Consider the following 19,202-nt stretch of genomic DNA (forward strand, 5'->3'; position numbering starts at 1 on the left):
TCGTAATTCAAAGAACAAAAGATATATCCATTTTTGGTTTTGACTAATTAATAAAATTCTGGATCTTGATCACAAACAAAAAAAAAAAATTAAAATAAGATAAAAGAAATAAAAAATAAATCCCGCAGGATTAATAAAGTATCCATTCATCTATCCAAACGATACATCTACACAATAAAAACATTCATCCCGAATTGCACAAAAACCGACACCTTAGCAATGTTTCATTATAAATTTTATTTGCAAGACATACGCAAAAAGCCATATAATGTCATCAGCTACACATTACTTTGCAGATTCACATCCATAAATTGGGCTTTAGTGTTTCTCTAAAATAAAATTTCTTCAATAAGACTTTCTAAAAAATAAAATAATAATTAATAAAACATAAATTAAGGAATTTTGAATATTCACACATACTTACATTAATTTATTATGTACAGACATTTTATTTAATTTGGTTTAATGTAAAATTTAAATCTGGCTGTGTCAGTGGAAGCAGAGTGAGAAAAGACTACATAGATATAGACCACTCTTTCACATGTATATATAAATCCAAGCCACTATGTCCACTTGACAATGTATTCTCTAACTCAATACCTAAAAAAAGTTTTTCACTTTGGTGAAAGTGGTCCTAGCTCACTGCTATTTCGTGAAAAGCTACAAAATCATTTCATAGAGATGAAAATAAATTTACCTAAATTTTAGACTCATGACTACTGAAATGTCTGTTAAATTTCTTAAATCTCCCCACTGAGGACCATGCAGTCTTTCATTCGTCAGGGAAAATCAACAGTACTCCAGTCAGAGTTTCACTTGATTTAACTGTTCTGTGCAAAGATGACATCTCAGAGAAGTGATCTGGTTTAACCCGTGTCTACGAAATGGACGCTCCTGCTTTTGATAGCATATCCAACAGGGCCATATTTTTCTCCCCAGAAGGCGGCTTGTTCCATCAAACACAAGAATCCCACAAAACACAGAAATGGCAAGTTTTCCCTCAAATGACAAGGATATGCCATCAAGATCAATATTCATGGATGTAGCCTTGTTCACATACAGCTAGTAAGTCATTTCTAAATTCAAGATTAAGCATTTAGCCAGAAAGCTAAATGTTATGCGTTAACAATATGACACCCATTTATCATTTATTGGTTCAGCAGCAAGAATGTGGAGTAAAACATAAAAACATATTTCTTAGTCTCTGGCTAAATGGTTAATTGTACCATTTTATTAAATGTGTGCGATAATGTAACATACTGAGAACAGCAACACACCTATCACATCCCAAGTGTCTGAAGCCGTTTGCTGGAATCACTTTTGTCCATTCTTGTCTGAGTTCTTAAGAAATACTGCATTAATCTAAAACCACAGGACGGGATTTGTGTAACTACTTTATTTTCTATAGGTGCGTTGTGTAAAATGTTAATTTTTCAGCTTGAGTTTGACCAATTTTGGGAGAAAAAAAGAATCCTCTTTGAAATAAATAAAATATTCATTAAAATACTCAGAGGTACAAAACTTCAGTTTCAACCAGTCAACCCATCCAACTCTGGGTCGCACAATACTGCTTTACAACAGCACACTAGTCAGGTTTCTTTGAGCTTATTAAAAGGGTATTAGACAATACCTGTGAAATGAAATTAAATATTTAAAGTGTCTGTAGAGAACAGTTAGCTTTGCCCAATTTCTTTCTTTTTTTTTTTGTCATCAGATCACTCAGAATGCATTCATCGCTGCCTTGGTGATATTGCTTTCTTTTGGCTCTTGCATTTAACATTTCTACTCCATTTTGGATCTCTCCATCTTGGTTTTCAGGATTTCCTGTAAAAAGAGAACTCAGATTAATGCATGTACAGTCATGATATTGTGCAGCATGACAGTAACAATGGAGGAAATCACCGGGAGCATGTTTAATAGACCTGAATGTGACTGAAATCATGAGATTTGGGGGGGGGGGGGGGGGGGGGGGGGGGGGGGGGCAGGGAGCCTTTACCTCTTCCTCGTCTAGCATTACAGGGAGAGCTCTGTAGATGGAGAAAAAACAGGAGGAGATTAGAGAATCCAATCCAAGTCTGGATTACAATTTATATCCCTGATGTTGCCATTAAAGAACTGACGATGTGTCTCTCTGGCCCCCACGATAGCCACAACCTAATACAGTCCCTGTTTTGTATTTTTTGTAATTAACGAGACAAAGTAACTCACAATTTAGACCATAAATTTGCCAGGAAAGCATATTCAGAGGTAATAAACTGAGGGAGAAGGAGTCATTTTCCTTCGCTCACACAGTTAAAGGAATGCAAACTGAATTGAACAAACTGCTGCGCTGTGAAGGCATTATGGGATATTTTCAAAGCAGCCTTGGCCGGACGGAGACTGTCCAGAAGAAAGACACTTCATTGTCTTCAATTCCAATTCACTACTTACACGTCAGCAACAGTTGTAGGAATATTCTCCTCAACCCATTTCAGGTCTTCATCCTGTTTGGAAATACGAAATGATTAAATTATGTATAGATAAAAAACAACCCCAGAATAAATGCATAAAAGAAGAGCTGTAATGGCAGTCGACACACCTCTTTACTCAATAGTTTCTGGGAGCCATTAGTGTCTGGCTTTGAACCTCTCATCTTCATTCCCTCTGAAAATGAAAGAGCCAAGTGAATCAGTTAGTGCATTTTCCATTTATATCATAGGATGAACATTTCTAACAGATTTAGATCACAGCCCCGATAGCACTGGGTTATACAACACCGCAACACAACTGGTAACGCCGTCCCTGACGGGTCTGATGTAAACTGTGGGCAGACATCAGTGGATTTTTGAGCTGAAACTGTGCAGATTTGGTGTTGATGTGACAAACATGTGGAGAACTTATTCATATTCTTTTAAATTCTTACATTAACTCCTTGCAGCTTTTAAAGCTATAACATATTTTTTAGATAATAACACATCTAAAAGTCAGTTTACACAATATTTCTGGCATTGTCAAGACATTTGAAATGAGTTAATGCACCAGGCTGTATTCCAAAACGCTGTCTGTTTTATGTTCAGTTTCTCAATAATGAGCAACTCTTGGACAACCCATTGCTACGGAAAGCAGGACTAGCAAGTCTTACCAAAAGCTTCATTCAGCATGGGCTCCTTGGCCTCCTCCTCTTCATCATCATCATCAATCAGAGGGGAATGGGAGAACCTAAGAGAAAAGAGAGCACAGGCTTGAGAGCCTATTTTATATGTGGACCATGTATCTGAACTGAGGTTTCAGGGCCCCGGCACCTCTGGCTGTTTGCAGAGGGCCGCAGCAGCACCATGATGACCAGCAGGATGGTGGAAAACAGCAGCCGCCAGAAGGCATCGTCTACCCACAGATCCCTCCAACCCTGCAGAAAGGAGCAAACACGGAGATGGATTTCATCTTTTGGAGAGCAGCAGCACAATACAACAATCAGCCAGTGTCAGAGAGCAAACTGACCGTTTGGCAGTCCACCATCTTGAAGACTTTGGTGGTCCAGATGATGAAGACTATGGAGGCTGTGGAGAACAAAGCAAACGCAGACGTCATAAATAACAAGCAAACACTTAAAAAGCCTCCAAGCAGTGAAACCAGAAACAGAAACAGAACAAAAGCTTCTTACAAAAAAATATATTCACTCACATTTTGGAGCGTTTAAGAGTTTAAATCACACTCCCACGATTACTGCAATAACATAGTGAACTATAGGCAACTATTTGACGGGATAATGGTGATGTCACTTGTCCATTTAAGCAGTCATAGCTAATTGCATGTGTTTTCTCCCCCTGGAGCTGCTGTAATCAGAGACCTTATGAGCTGAACTCACCCACAACAGAGAAGATGAGAGTGTTGGTGAAGTGCTGGTACAACGAAAGCTTCACCACATTTCTGCGGAGCTTCAACAGACGAGTGGTTTGAGACAGACTGATGAAAATGTGGCCACAAATTAAGGAGAACGAGCTGCTTATACCTTTGAATTAGCTTTTTTTTTTTTTTTTTTTAAAGGCATATATTCACACAGCTCCTGGATATGCAAATCGTTAGTATCCCAGAGTGAAGGATATCCACCACATGACGCAGGAGTCGATGAGGGAGAGGCTGAGATTAGCCACCAGGGCGACCGTGCCGTAGAAACCCTGCAGAAAGAAGACAAGTGTGAGATTTTTATAAATGAGGCTAAACAGCAGAAAGCACACAGAGCTGAGAAACAGAAGTTAAAGAAGATTTAAGCGTCTGGCTTCCTGACCAAACTCCTCTGTTCTTTTTACTGTCTCTCTTATCTCATGATTGTTTGGCTGAACTTTGTGTTTTCATGACTCCTTGAACTTTCTGCAGTGTCTGCTTTGAAAATCACTCTTGGATCAAATTTGTCATTCTGTATTATCATCATCTTTCTGCCTCCCGGAGACTGAATCCCTGCATAACCTCTCTCTCTCTCTCTCTCTCTCTCTCTCTCTCCCTCTCCCTCTCCCTCTCCCTCTCTCTCTCTCTCTCTCCCTCTCCCTCTCCCTCTCCCTCTCCCTCTCTCTCTCTCTCTCTCTCTCTCTCTCTCTCTCTCTCTCTCTCTCTCTCTCTAATCACACTCATTTGTACACAGAGCCTTGAAAGCTGTGCTCACGCGTAAATAATAATAAAAAAAAAAAAGACAAGAACACCACACCATCAGCTTCAATCAGCTTGTGGAGGCTGCGACAGATAATGTTCCACCTGCACTAGTTGAAGCAAAGCAGCTTCATTATTTCTGTCTGAGTGAAATTCATGTCGTCATTGGAGCATCGTACGTAAGGCGGAGAAGATGAAAAGCGTAAATGTCCTCCTGGAAAGCAGCCTCTCAGAAAAAGTGACAGTCAGTTTAATAGTCTTTGTCTTTCATGTATTGAGTTTGGCATTCAACAAAAACATCTCAACATGTTGGCAGTGTGAAAGCTGCTGCGTTAGGATGAGGTCCATGAAATCAGACCTCATATGATGAGGTTGTTTTTTTTTTGTTTTTTTTTTTTTTTTAATATAATAATCAATTATTGTGTTTACGTCACTTCTCCACATGGCTGCTTTTAATGTGGTGGGTGTGGGAACAAACATTCCCAAAACACTGCAGTGAGCCATCCAGCTGGCCATCCAGTTTTATTGTTTTTAATCTTATAAAAAAAAAAAAAAAAAAAAAAAAAAACCCGTCATCGTCAGTATTTATACCGGAACATCATTATTTATTCCTACTGTGAATCAAACATTTCCTGCTGCTGCTGTTTCATTATAAAAACTTTCCGCTGGCGAAAGCCGGGTTGGTTTTACTGTGCAATCTCAAAGTTTTTGGTATTAGAAGAAACTTGCTATTACCATGATAACCCTGTGTGTCACCAAGTCTGCCAGGGGTGAAATTCTAAAACGTTTATACCCTTAAACAGGGAATAACCTTTTAAGTGGAACAACCCTTTTAGGATTTCAGCCCTGGATTGTCTGACTGATAAATTAAAATGGAAATAGGAGAAAACAGATATGTGCCGTATGACACGTGGTTTGATTTCTGTATGTCTTAAAATCAGCACATCATTGTTGGCTGTACAGGAATTAAACTTTTATTTGTCAGTGCCTGAGATGGATAAATATCGAGGATGAGAAGGAGACACTTACACCCGTCACTCTCAGCACACCCTCCACGGAGGAGAACAGCAGGTAGAGCAGCCCGACCGCTACCAGCCGGTGAACGGTGGTGCCCAACCGGGGTCTGGACAGGAAGGCAGAGGAAACCCAGCTCAGTTTTACAAACAACATCAAAGTATGAGGAGTTTTTTTTTTTTTTAAAAGATACTGCACTTACTTTACTATGCCGTAGCCGAGACTGACTATGAGGACCAGGATTCGGGCTAAAGATCTTTTGAGTGCAGAAAGCAGCTCAGCGAAAATAACAGCACCCTGAACTGAGAGAGAGCAGGAAACCATAAGAGAGTAAAATAAAAAAAAAAAATAGGACAATCGACAAACAACGACACAAACGAGGAAAAGAAGAGACACCAACCGTAGTCTCCTTTGTATCGGATGCTCTGGTACTCTGAGTAAAACACAGCTTTCTCCAGCATCCCCAGGATGATGACGGCGCCGATCCAGAACTGGATCCTCAGCAGGTCCCTCCAGTAGCAGGCGCACCAGAAGAGCCAGAGAACCCCGAACAGCACGTACACGATGCACATCACCATGAAGAACTATGACAGACGGAGGAGAGTGACTCTTTCAGACCTAATTCAGAATCCACCTGAATAATCTCAAGCTACGGTCCAATTCCTGGTCTTCTCCACACTCCATAATCAGTGAGCGGTCTCTTGTTTTTGTTAAATAAAAAAGATGATGGTTAAAGACTTTCTTTTTGAAGAACATACCATCATGTGGGGCCAGTCTGCTGGGGAGGAGTAGTCATGTGGCCCCTTCATCTCAACTTTCACTGGAGAAAGAAAACCAAAATAAGTCACATCTGCAACCACTAAAGTTTTTCTTGTTAAAATGTTCAGTGGTTAGATTAGAAGTTTTTCTAACATTTTTTTATTTTGCTAGTGTGTAAACGTGAAAATCACGTTTCTTAATCTCCTAAAGTGAAATAAACAATGTTGTTCCTCACTTGTAAAAGCAAAGTTGAGCTGCTCTGCCCCGAAATCTTCATCGTCAACTCCCCGAAACAAAGGCTGCACTTTGACTATGAACAGATAAGGACTGTCTGCCCAAGCTTTGGTCACTGCGCTGATATCCTGCACAAAAAAAGAGCAGGAGCTGACATTCGCCGAGGAAAAGTGCAGATTTAAGAGCTCTGTTTGTGGCAGGTCTTACTGGCTTGTCGGGCCAAACGAGGCTCTGATTAGACGGCTCACTCTAAAAAGACACAAAAGAGAGAACGTAGTTTTAAGTTGAACACACAACACAAATACATTTAGAAAGTTTCTTTGTTAGCTCATTTAAATCAAATCTAATTAGACTTACACACATTAACATTAAGCTGCTGGCACATTATTATTGACTCACCTTTGGGCTTGTCAGGGGCTGATACGGGTTAAAGTCAGTGTAATACACCTATATGGGAGGACAGAGAAAAAGCTTGCACGTATATATATATATCCTTTAATCCTTTAATGATTAAATGAAGTGCATAAGAAATTCAAAACCTTTGGTAAGAAGAGGGAGGAGCAGTTTTCAAAGTACATGTAGCCCTGACTATAGAAACCGCTCCAGCCGTCCTTCAGCATGTGGTCCATACCAAACATGTTCTTCGCTTTGCTGTCCTGCAAGAAAGATTCACGGAATATTACGTCAACTACTCACTCAGTTCATTGTCAAAGTTATAACAACTCTGCAACATTTATCAAATGTATGATATTGCACTGAGAACAGACAGAACAGAGCAATACAATCATGATCCAACAGTGTTTGAAACATTTGAAGGAAAAGTAATATGTAATGCAGTTTATTTATGTCCTTAATAATTACATTTCAGTATTTATTTATTGTGTTTTATCTGTGTATGTGTATATATATATTTAAATGTAATGCTGCACATGGCAGCAGTTAGTGAAAAAAATTAACTATACAAAATCTTGACTTTATGAACAAAAGCTGCATCCAACAACTTTGTCATGAAAATAACCAACACTGACACGCAGTGCTGCAAACAATGAAATCAATAAAAGAGCAGAAAACTCAAGTGAACAGTCAGGAGTACAGATGGTTTTTATGAAAAACGAGGCCAAGTGATAGTATGAAAAATACGGAAGAAAAACAATCATCGCAAAAAGAGGCAAAAGAATGACGAATGCTTCAAATTCTTTCATTTCAAGATATCGTAGAAAACAGTAAACAATAAAGCAAAAATGATTGATTTGACCAGAGAAGGAAGAAAAGAACAAAGTCTGAAGTCTGATAATACTTTTGCAAAGAAGTCCTGATTGGTAAATTAGTTTTTTTTTTTTTTTAGAAGAAGCAGCGTTCAGGACTTCCTCTGTACTGACAGCGAGAAAACAACCATCAGCTGCTCTCGTCTTCTCGCTTCACCTGCTTCTCAGCAGCGTTTTGGGGCTGACGCTGGGAAACACAACGTGAGGGAACAGCTCCTGATCCTGGGCCGAAGGTGACCTTCCTACATCCTCGCTCTGCCTCGAAAAGCAACAATGATGAGGTGAAGCCGGAGTTTGAGATGGTTTTGGACAAAGAGGGGAACGAAGCCTGGTTATGGAGTGATCTTAAAGAAGGAGGACGGCTGAAGCAGCTGCTCTGACTGTTGATACTGAACATGAAACCCAACACAGCGAACCGGTGAGAAGTTTTCAAGAGTAGAAAAAGTGGCAGGAAGCGCGAAGATGTGGCTGAACTTCCATGACGCGGACACACGAGTTCACGTTTAATATGAGAGGTTTGAATTTAAAATTTAAAATTGAAAAGAAAAGAAACTCTTCCATCTACAGTCTCTGCAGAAGATATTTAATTATGTGGAAAGGAGCACTCACCGGCGTGTTAAAGAACTCGTTGTAGCAGACGGAGGAGCGCAGGTACCAGCTGATGTTGAACGCCAGGTTTCTCTCACATGCGGCGGGGTCACCCTGGACTGAAGACAGAGGAAGTTTCCCAAAGGGGGGGCATTATGAGGCATATTAGGCAGTATTAGGTAATCAGTAGGCGTCATTTTGTTCAAGTGTTTCAGGAGAGTTTAGCTGTTTTCTTTTGTTGCTGTGACTTCATCCTGGTTTTGATTTTCTGCTGCTTCGGGGAATGGGGATAATTTTTAATCCCCTTTTCACAGAATTATGGATTTCTCACTTTCTCCTCAGAGTTTTACCGTCAGATGTCACTAAAAATACAATAATCCAGGTTCTTCCTGGAGATTTTACATCAAAAATAAAGAGCTGGTTGTGTTTACTTCATGTCTTTGGTGCTCTTTTCTTTGTGTTATTGTTGAAACCAACCAATCAGGTCCGGCATCATGTTGTGTCATGCTGTGGTGGCATCAGTAACAAAAAGTGCCAACTCATGAGCACAACAAAGCCGCTCCAGCTTACAAGTGAAGGCTTTTCAGCTCGTGTTAGTTTGTTCTTCTTTAAGTAAAACCAACCTGAAGTGTATCTTAAATAAAAGGAAGCCAACTCTCTCCTGTTGGATAAAAAAAATTAAAAATAATAATAATAACACATGATGTGAAGTTGGGCTGCTTACACTTCATGAAGATGGTGGTGTTGGCGTAGAGCGTTTTCTGAAACACAGCATCTTGTGTCTGAAAATACAAAGAGACAATTCACTCAGCCTTTGTTTGGGCTCCTCTAAAATCTGCACCTCAGTCGAAAAGAGAAATGACATTCACAGTCTGCAAATACAAAAGAAATGACAAGACTAATTAAATCAGATGAAATCCACCACACAGTGCTACTGGTGATACCGGCACACACAAGACAACAGAGGAAAATGTAAAATAATAAATTTTGGCCTGAATAAATATGAACACAGTGCAGATGGTTGATCGTGGACATTTTGGACACATTGTGGTCATTGTAGCTGCATCACAGCAAACATGACCTGTCAGTAAATGAAAATGATGAGGGTGCATGTATGAGGACGGTCTGTCCGGAGGGGGGGGGTTCTGCAGAGGGGCTAGTTGTGCTAACAGCTTCTGCCCCGGCGGTGCAACGAAGCAGGGAAAGGCGGCAGCACTGACCGAGTTGATCATGTTCCACACGGAGACCTCCGCCGCCGAGCCGAGCCGAGCCTGCAGCAGCAGCAGCAGCAGCACCGAGGCCAGCAGCGGCAGGCACAGAGGACCGGCGTCTGACATCTTCATCCGTGGGTCCAGTCCGCCTCCGGTTCCGGGGCGACTCCGGCTGCAGTTCCCCGCTGTGGCCGGGAGGGGGCAGCAGAGGGGCCGCATCTACAAGTCCTCCCCGCAAGAAACCTTCTGCGATGGAGGTTCCCTCTAAAAACTGGATATTTCTAAACTCATTCATTCATTTAAAAATTTAAACTTCCCCCCTAAACATACAATTTTATAAAGAAAAGTGTCCAAACTGTAGCTCAACACGGCACTAACATTAAAATATGGGGGAAAAAAAAAACTATAGCCAAAATTAAATCAATGTATGTCACATATTACACAATGTTAAAAACATTTTTGTTTTCCTTTCGTCAAAACTGTTGATTGATTTAAGGTAGCAAACAAAGCAAAATAAATAAACGAACACATAAATAAGAAGAACAAAATCTTATGTTTTTTTCCCGAAATTCGCATAAATATAACATTAAAATATTACACAATGTAAAAAAAATTAAAAAGCAAAAAAAGTTTTAGATGAAAAACGCACAAACATTTTACTGTGTAAATCTGCAGATTATATTATTTTGATTCAAAACCTTTTTTTAATATATTTACTTTAATCACAATTGTACATTTTAATGGATAACTTCGGGAGAAAAACAGCAACAACAACAACAAAAACAAAAAGAAAGAATTGAATTGAAATGAATTCAAATCGGGATTTTGCTTTGAAAATCCAGAGCGGAAGTGTCGCTGCCTGTCGTCACGTCCGGTGTGATGGCCGTCTGAGCTGTCAGTCAGTCAGTCAGTCAGGGAGGGGGGCCTCATGCTGAACATAATGTAGGTGACGACCACACACCTCAGTGAGCTGCTGCTGCCTGTGTGTTTTATTTTATCATCAGGTCGACATGGCGGAAGTGAGCCCGGCTCTTCTCAGGTCTGAACACTGAGAAAGTTTGACCTTTGACATTTCACACTGAAGCCAGAGCTCCTTTTTGGTGCAGCATGTCAGCAAGTTGTTTTGTTTTGTTTTGTTTTGGGTTTTTGTTTTTTTTTGCATGAAACTGATCAGCATTGTGTGTCAGTATGTTAGGTTTTTACCGCTCATGCAGGTCACTGGCAGTTGCGTTTCCTTCTTTCAAAGTGTTTGTGCAAAAGTTGTTGAGAACAGACAGTAAGTGGTTTATTTCCAACCAGATGCAAACATGCATGTGTGTCTGTTTCCTCAGCGTTGTCCCCGATGATGAAGGGAAAGAAAAGTTCAAGAGCAGTAGCCATGTTGCCTTCTACAGGTATGTAGGTGACTGACAGTAAAGCGCACAATTCATCTTCACAAATGTCCCTACAGTGACACGCAGTCACACAGCTTAAAGTTTGAGTGTGCAGGACTGTTTCTTTAACTTTGTGTTGATTTTTATTTTGAGGCGGCAGATGGAGGGGCCCCACCTGCAGCACCGAGTCCTGTTGGACACCGTGGTGCTCACAGAGAAAGGGGCCCGCTTTGAGCTGCTGGCGCCGGGCACACAGGTCTGAGCACTCATATCACCGTGAATACACTCTCCTTTAAAACAATCAGTTTTTCCACATAATTGGCACAATTTAGGAAGAAAGCCTTCCAAATAATCCCCAGTAACATAAAATACAAGGCGTTAATGCTAAAATAACTTATTGGGGGGAGAAAAAAGGTCATATTTGTTGAATCGCACATCATTTTGTCTTTTCTTTTCAGATTTCAGTAATTTGAATGAAAGTCAAAAAAAAAAAGGTTAATTTCATAGAAATGTTTTATTTTAATTTAAACATAAACGCTAACTAATAAACATAATCTAATAATCTCAATTGATCATGAAAATTATCATCACAGATACAGATCTTTGTTAAATTTTATATGAACCACACCTTTTTCATTGTACATTTAAAAAGGAACTTGGTTCTTTCACAGACTCGGCTGCTTCTCTCTGTGTCAGCTTACAAAAATGACACAGTCCGGCTCCTGATAGATGAACTGCAGCCCGTTAAATCCAGATACCGAGTTCCAGATGTGATAACCAGGGAGCCCGCGTGTGAACAGTAAGTCCTGAACAAATCCAAAATATCAACCTCTTAAAATAGCTTGAAATAGTTAAACTTAAACTTTTCCTCATGGAAACGTTTTTGGTCTAGATTTACTTTTTTTTTTTTTAAAACCTTTGTTACAGTTTTCCTCCTTTGATTGTTGCCTTTACAAACAGGCACGAAGGCGGAAACGTAACATAGACTGAGATACTTTTTCAGACAGAGATGAAATACTTTAAACTCATTCCCCCTCCTCGTCTGGCAGGTTGAGAGTGGAGACCCGGACGATGGACTCAGTCACCCTCTCCTGGTCTTCGGCACGTCATCGGGCTCGCGTGTGGCGTTTTCCGTTGCGTGTGGAGCTCTTGTGCGAAGAAGAAGTGATGGCTACGTTCAATTCGAAAGGCAAGCTGTGGTTTGAGACTCTGCAGGATGGGCCCAGGTGAGGCTGCACAAACTGTGTGTATGAAAAGAAACTAATCAACGCGTCCTTTTAACTGATTTTATTTGTGTCTTTCTCCTCAGTGCCACATCTGATGGTAGTGAGGTAGGAAGATGTCAAAACTCTTCAAACTCTGTTGAATATTGTTTATTGGACTCTAAAGACCTCTCGTTGTTGTTGCTGTTTTTTGGTTTTTTTTCTTTATTCCGCTGACAGCTTCCAGAGGACCCCACAAGTTTATTATGGAAGGAGACTTTCAGGCACTTTGTGGATATCAAAGCTAATGGTTTGTTTGTGCTGCTGAATTTTTTAAAAGACAGACTTCTGTCACATTTGTTCTATTTTTCTAGAGCTTTTTAAAAATCCACTCACCGTGTGAAACCATTACGAAAAACCCCGACCTCAAAATTATCTTTCTCTATATTCTACTAATCTGGTCAGTTGTGGGTAAAGAAAATATGTGGCTACAAAGTTTTTATAGCTCTTTGGAGTAAGAAAACATGCAATGACACGTTCCAGTTTCCAAATAATGACAGAAGAGGAGAGAGATGTTTGTACTGTGTAAATGCACTTGTCGTGCCGCTCCAGGTCCCAGCAGCATCGGGGCGGACGTTTGCCTTCACGGCTTCAGCCACGTGTACGGTCTGCCGGAACACGCCGACAGCCTGCAGCTCAGAGACACCCGGTAGGAGCCGAAGGCCACTCATCACATTTGTCTCGTCTGCTTGCAGCTCAGCTCTCTTACCCTTTCACAGAGATGGTGAACCTTACCGGCTGTATAACTTGGACGTCTTCGCCTACGACCTGTACAGTCGCCGCGGCCTGTATGGGTCTGTGCCTCTGCTGGTGGCCCACAAACCTGACAGGACTCTGGGCGTATTCTGGCTGAATGCGTCTGAGACTTTTGTGAACATCCGTTACAGTCCCACCGACCATCAGGTAGCAGCTGCAAAGCCTCGTTCACAAACGGTGTCAAAGTTTCCTTTGTTACTTCGGCGAAATTTGAATTTATTGAAAGTAGAATTATAAAAAAAAAAAAAGACAAAAAAAAAGCAATTGGAGTGCAAAGTAAAACGTACCTGAAAATGTACCTTAATGACCCCCGACTGCTTCAACCAGGACGACCAAACCCCCCCGGTGAAGAGGAGAAGGATGCAGCCTGAGACTGACGTCCACTGGCTGTCGGAGAGCGGCGTGATGGACTGCGTGGTTCTGCTCGGGCCCGGCCCGCGGCAGCTCTTCAGCCAGTACGCTCAGCTGACGGGTGAGTCTGCAGCACTGAAAAGATTCCATTACGCCTTGTTACGTCCATCTACAATCAAATGTTCATCTTTAAAGTTGCTGGCTGACTTGTCGCCCCTCAGGATATCAAGCCCTGCCCCCGCTGTTTGCCCTCGGATACCACCAGTGCCGCTGGAATTACCGCGATGAAGCCGACGTGAAGGCTGTTGACGCCGGATTCGATCGGCACAACATCCCCTATGACGTCATCTGGCTGGACATCGAGCACACGGACGGGAAGCGTTACTTCACCTGGGATCCCGCTCTTTTCCCCGACCCGGTCGGCCTGCAGCGGCACCTGGAGACAAAGAACAGGAAGGTCACTGTCTTCAAACTCTGCTTGGCTTTTATACGTTACAAGTTTCGGCTTTCAGTTGTGCATATATGTATTTTTTTTGTATCTAATATTTCTTTTAGCTGGTGGTTATAAGTGATCCCCACATCAAAGCTGATCCGGATTGGTCCCTGTTCTGTGAGGCCAGAGACGGCGGACATTTTGTCAAGGACAGAGAAGGACGGCTCTACCGGGGCTCATGCTGGCCTGGTGACTTTTTTTTTTTTTTTTTTTTTTTTTTTATAAAAATAAAGTCCACTCCTACTCAGACTTACACTGAAAGTTAAACCTAAATTTTACATGTTTTAATGGTTCCTTATTTCATTGTGTGTAATTGTCTTCCTAATTTTTTCAGGATTTAATCTTAGAGATACACACAAACACAAGATGACTTCATACTAATAGAACGACTTATAATAAGATGGCGTGTACATTTCACACATAAATCCAAATGGTCCTCTCCATACCTGGTCCATGTTCATGTTTCTCGTAGGTGAGTGCTGTTACGTTGATTTCAGCAGCCCAGACACAAGAGCCTGGTACTCCAGCTGCTTCGGCCTGGACCGGTACAAAGTAAGTCTGGAAATAATCCACAAATGGACAATAGTGTGATATGTCAGCTCCCATTTCCTGTCCTATAGACTGGTCTGCGTATCAGATCAGAAAATCTTAAAGTGACTCAATGATAAGAACAAAATTACTTACAAATACGACAGCTAAACGACTTTCCAAAGTTGTGTTTAAAAACAAAAAAGTTGTAGATGTGACAGAAGTTTTCTTTAATTTCTGTGATCGCAGCGTTCCCGTTGTTGAGGTGTTTCTGTCCGCTCCAGGGATCGACGCCATCGCTGCACGTGTGGAACGATATGAACGAACCGTCCGTGTTCGACGGGCCTGAGCAGACGATGCCGAAGGACGCAGTGCATTATGGGGGCTGGGAACACAGGGAACTGCACAACCTGTACGGCTTCTACCAGGTGAGCGGGCTCATTTAGATGACCCACCACGTGTTAACACCAAACAGGAAACTTTGGCTATATGGAATTTCAGATTTAACTCTTGGAGGCTCATCTTTATCTTCCTCACATTATCAGGAATCAGAATCAGAAACTCGTGCGGGTGCAGCAGCTGTCAGGTTCAGAGCAGTTTAAAGTATGAAGTGAAAAACAAAACTATAAAATATATATATATATACAAATTGACATCATTACTCGATATAAGAGAAACACGGGGTTTTCTTACACTTTGTGTACATAACGCTGCGTGTTAAAGTGTTCAGCTCTGTCTGTTGCAGCACATGGCCACGCTGGAGGGTCTGATAACTCGCTCAGGCGGCTCAGAGAGACCTTTCATCCTGTCGCGCTCCTTCTTCGCTGGCTCTCAGAGACTTGGTGAGTCGTTTCAAGGGAAATGACGTTGAAGACTTTTTTTTATTTATTTATTTATTTATTTTTTCATCTTGTTTTCTCACTCGTTCTGTCTGGTTTGCAGGGGCAGTATGGACGGGTGACAACGTTGCCAGTTGGGAGTATCTGAAGATCTCGATCCCGATGCTTCTGTCTCTCAGTGTGGCCGGTGTAGCGTTCTGTGGAGGTGAGCGATTCATTCCTTATTTATCAAACCGTAGATAGACTTGTGAACGTTATTGTGAGCTCTTTGTATTCTCTGTTGTGTTAGCGGATGTTGGTGGGTTCATTCAGGACCCGGATCCAGAGCTGCTGGTGCGCTGGTACCAGGCGGCCGCCCTGCAGCCGTTTTTCCGCGGCCACTCTGCCAATGTGACGAAGCGTCGGGAGCCGTGGCTGTTTGGAGTGACGGTTACTGCTGCAATCCGGACTGCGATCCAACAGAGGTACCAATCAGACAGGATGAAACAAAGAACTTTTTTCTTTTTCTCTATGCTGAAATTGAAAATGAGCAGAACTGGGACATGTCTTGTGGCAGCTTCTGGTGTTTTTCTTTTTACTTTGTAGAAAGTTTAAATAGTGAAAGAAAGGGTTCATTGATTAGCTAAAATCAATCCCCTTGTCAATCCAAACACAAACTAGAGACATTTCTTATGCTTTAACATGACAAACTAGTATTTTGACAACGCTGATGGAGGTGGAGGGTGAGCTTGCTTTCTGAGGTCTGGTCTAACAGACTGGTGCTGGCTGATGTGGCTCCATCCTCAGGTACTGCCTGCTGCCTTATTGGTACACTCTCTTCCACCAGGCCCACACCGCCGGTCTGCCTCCGCTCAGGTGAGTGCTGCCCCCATCTGCTGGTCTGTGGGAGGAACTACAGACTTCTGTATTTGCTCTGTGGGTTCAGACACCAGGGGTCAATATTTCTCACATTTTGTAAATATCATTTCATCCAAATTCTCATTTTGTTTAAAACAGACCTCTGTGGGTGGAGTTTTCGAGGGACCCGAGCACCTTCGCCGTGGACCATCAGTATATGATTGGTGATAAACGGTGCTTTTATTCTGGCATTAATACACAGAATATCCTTTAGTTGTTGCATCTGGAGGTTTACCACTCTGTGGGTTCATGCAGGAGGAGCTCTGCTGGCCTGTCCCGTCACTGAAGCAGCTCTTCGGGAAGCCCAAGTGTATCTTCCTGGATGTGGTGAGGTAAATCAGCCACCATCGGACTAAGTCCTTTTACGCCTCAGCGTGGTTGATGCATTCAGGTTTGTTTGTGTTTTTAGCTTTGGTACGATGTCCACTCTGCAAAGGCCTACGAAGGAGGAGCGACTCTGAGTCTTCCACTCACACTGGACACAGTGGGTGTGATAGTGCGGCGGTAACACAATGCAGATAAAAGCCCCAAAGATTATTTTACACAGGGAAGTTGCTTGCTCTGTGCAGGTTCCCGTGTTCCAGCGTGGCGGCTCGGTGGTCTGCAGGTCCACAGGAAGTGGCTCCTGTACAGCCGAACTCCGGCAGCTTCCCCTCTCCGTTACTGTGGCTCTGAACTCTCAGGTAGCAACGATGCAGAGAGCTGATTTCTCTTCCTACCACCATTCAAATTAAAATACAGAATAATATACACAAGAAATGAAGGAAAAATAAACTAATACCACAGTAGCTTTTTCCCAACTTATTAGAAGCTGATTAACTGAATCCTTGCAGCTCCATATTTATCACAGTATGGTGTTTATGCTTATGTCTCTTGAATACTCTTTGTGCATAGACTTTGCATTAATTAATAGTTTTGTGTTCATGTGACATTTGAGTCTTTTGAATCCAGACTGCTGCTGCTCTCTCTGCAGGGAGCCGCTGATGGTGAGTTATACCTGGACGACGGCCATTCCTTCAGCTACCGCGACAGAAAGGCCTTCTGTCTGCGCAGCTTCAGCCTGATGTCAGGCCGCCTGCTCTGCCGGTGAGTCACACACACCTCCTGAAGGACCTTTTAGCACCCGACATGAAAAAGAAGTCAACCTCAGTTGCAAACACCACCTGTTGCTGTGTCTCTCAGTCCTGCCGGTGAAGACGGAGCGTTCGACTGTGACACCGTTGTTCACTCCGTCACCGTCGTGGGGCTGAAGAACAAACCGTCCACGGTGACTGTGCACGTTTCAGGTGAGGATCTTTGGTGTTACATGACAGTCTATCACAGACACAAACGGCCATTCGGACGCACAATCAAGCCTGCAGGCAGTTTAGCCGTGGGACTGTAGGAGGAAGGTGGCATTGACGCCTAAAACTCACATTTATTGCCCATTTTCTTGCCCTTTTTTTCGTCCTGACAACAATAGAGGCAAAAGTTTGATTTTTCTCTCATGGAGTGAGGCTCATTTAGATGCTTTTTGTTTTATTTTCCTCTCCAAAGAGGAAGGAAAATGAAAGGTCAAGGGAAAACGCCAAACTTGGCACATCTTCTCTTTTTATCTCAGGTGCTAAAGAGACTCGTGCTGCGTTCGAGTACACGGAGAGCTGCTGCAGGCTGACGGTGAGCGGTCTGAACCTGAGAGTGGCGACGGACTGGGACATACAGATAGATTAACTGTTACTGTGTCTGTGCAGCAGAGAGGTGAGGAGACTGCCAGGTTCACATCATCAAAACTGTTTACAAAATTGAACAATCACTTAGATTTACCGCTTCTCTTTTTAAGCATTTTAAAGTTTTTGCCCGTTCATTTACTTTGTTTCACTGACTACTGTACGTTAAAAAAAAACATTTAAAATAATGTTAATAAAAGTGAATCTAAAATAGAACTAAAGATTTTATTTTTTAGTTATTTTTCTTGAATTGTAATCATAAAATAATATAATTGTTGTCAGATTTTGTCAGCATTGGATTTATAATTTATATAAATGATGATAAAGAAATGACATACTGATGTGCAGTTTGAAAAGAATTGATTTCTCACGTCGTCTTTTGTTGTTCACATGTTGTCATGTCTAACTAAAACAAGATGACAAACCGTGTTGTGTTGTGTGACCTGACTTCTTCCCAAAGCGGATGTTTGCTGACTTTAGCGACACAAAATGGGACAAAAGGAAGAATGCCAGAATATGGCAATATCAAAGTCAACAAATTAGCTTGAAGATGCTTTTTAAATATCGGCTTTAATTGTGATTCTCTGACAGAATGTGAGCAACAACAGCTGGATTAAACAGCAATAACATTTTTTTTTTTTTTTTTACTTTTCTACCAGATGTGTATAAATTTGAGTGTTTTTCTGCTAAAGTTTCCTTCATATCTGAGAGGGAAGCTCCACCTCGGAGCCTGCTGCCTGAAATAAACGATCCTTTTATGATGATTATCACCAGCTCAGAGCGGTATGCTGCTTTTATACACACTGACAGTCAACCCGTGGCGCTGGATTGAAGTTGTACCTCAGTTGTACGAGCAAAGTTAAAAATGGATGATGCTCCTCTCCGTAGCGTTTGCCTGCTCTGGTTATGCTGAGACTGCTCAACGCTGAGCTCCATTGAGAATAGGTTTAAAGGGGTTGAATGCCTTCTGCTGAGGCAAGGCATCTACCGACCACTCTTTACATGCCCTCCGGCGCGGCCCACCGCCCTTTGTGTCACCCAACAATGATGGCACCGCGGCACCAGGGCCGGGGAGAGGGCATTGTTCGGCGTGGCCAATGGGAACGCAACGAATAGATGTTTATGGGATGTGTGAGTTTCTGTGCGTATGAATGTGTGTGTGGTAATGCAAAGGTGAATGCATGTGGACTGAATGTCCCTTTCACACCGAGCTTTTGCATCCAGGCTGTGACGAAGGGAACGGGGACGTCACACAAAGGAAGAACCAATCAGACATTACCTGTTTGGATTTATGCCAGGGCTTTTA

At 42.1% G+C, this 19,202-nt stretch overlaps 2 protein-coding genes across 2 annotated transcripts; one reads left to right on the plus strand and one right to left on the minus strand.

The window, feature by feature from the left end:
• Positions 1–244: 244 nt before the first annotated feature.
• On the minus strand, positions 245–9,840 carry LOC115035748 (transmembrane protein 87A-like). The gene is made up of 20 exons (XM_029493732.1): positions 9,701–9,840; positions 9,205–9,262; positions 8,502–8,599; positions 7,167–7,283; positions 7,027–7,074; positions 6,835–6,876; positions 6,629–6,755; positions 6,393–6,454; positions 6,035–6,218; positions 5,837–5,936; positions 5,650–5,743; positions 4,083–4,154; positions 3,845–3,953; positions 3,478–3,536; positions 3,282–3,385; positions 3,122–3,198; positions 2,579–2,643; positions 2,431–2,483; positions 1,997–2,027; positions 245–1,824 (listed from the first exon to the last, which is right to left on the minus strand). Exons 1-20 carry the CDS (start codon positions 9,821–9,823, stop codon positions 1,783–1,785), a joined length of 1,665 nt encoding a protein of 554 aa, XP_029349592.1. The 5' UTR covers positions 9,824–9,840; the 3' UTR covers positions 245–1,782.
• A 735-nt stretch (positions 9,841–10,575) lies between these two features.
• On the plus strand, positions 10,576–18,556 carry ganc (glucosidase, alpha; neutral C). The gene is made up of 25 exons (XM_029493057.1): positions 10,576–10,730; positions 11,023–11,085; positions 11,218–11,320; positions 11,736–11,863; positions 12,114–12,290; positions 12,374–12,395; positions 12,507–12,576; positions 12,879–12,975; positions 13,046–13,235; positions 13,410–13,554; positions 13,655–13,890; positions 13,989–14,115; positions 14,399–14,478; positions 14,739–14,882; positions 15,200–15,296; positions 15,397–15,498; positions 15,583–15,757; positions 16,080–16,148; positions 16,290–16,354; positions 16,446–16,522; positions 16,600–16,674; positions 16,760–16,873; positions 17,164–17,276; positions 17,373–17,476; positions 17,791–18,556. Exons 1-25 carry the CDS (start codon positions 10,702–10,704, stop codon positions 17,898–17,900), a joined length of 2,712 nt encoding a protein of 903 aa, XP_029348917.1. The 5' UTR covers positions 10,576–10,701; the 3' UTR covers positions 17,901–18,556.
• Positions 18,557–19,202: the final 646 nt, after the last annotated feature.

This window comes from Echeneis naucrates, chromosome 22 (genome assembly GCF_900963305.1).
Source record: "Echeneis naucrates chromosome 22, fEcheNa1.1, whole genome shotgun sequence".
NCBI classification, from domain to species: domain Eukaryota; kingdom Metazoa; phylum Chordata; class Actinopteri; order Carangiformes; family Echeneidae; genus Echeneis; species Echeneis naucrates.

What these genes read in the sequence shown, in the direction of transcription:
- ganc (XM_029493057.1), top strand. Translation starts at nt 10,702, where the DNA reads ATGGCGGAAGTGAGCCCGGCTCTTCTCAG. An exon ending in TGCTGGCGCCGGGCACACAG is followed by an intron (nt 11,321 to 11,735) that starts GTCTGAGCACTC and finishes GTTCTTTCACAG; the next exon opens with ACTCGGCTGCTTCTCTCTGT. An exon ending in ACCTGTACGGCTTCTACCAG is followed by an intron (nt 14,883 to 15,199) that starts GTGAGCGGGCTC and finishes TGTCTGTTGCAG; the next exon opens with CACATGGCCACGCTGGAGGG.
- LOC115035748 (XM_029493732.1), bottom strand. Translation starts at nt 9,823, where the DNA reads ATGAAGATGTCAGACGCCGGTCCTCTGTGCCTGCCGCTGCTGGCCTCG. An exon ending in TCGTTTGGCCCGACAAGCCA is followed by an intron (nt 6,756 to 6,834) that starts GTAAGACCTGCC and finishes TTTTTTGTGCAG; the next exon opens with GATATCAGCGCAGTGACCAA. An exon ending in TAATGCTAGACGAGGAAGAG is followed by an intron (nt 1,825 to 1,996) that starts GTAAAGGCTCCC and finishes CTCTTTTTACAG; the next exon opens with GAAATCCTGAAAACCAAGAT.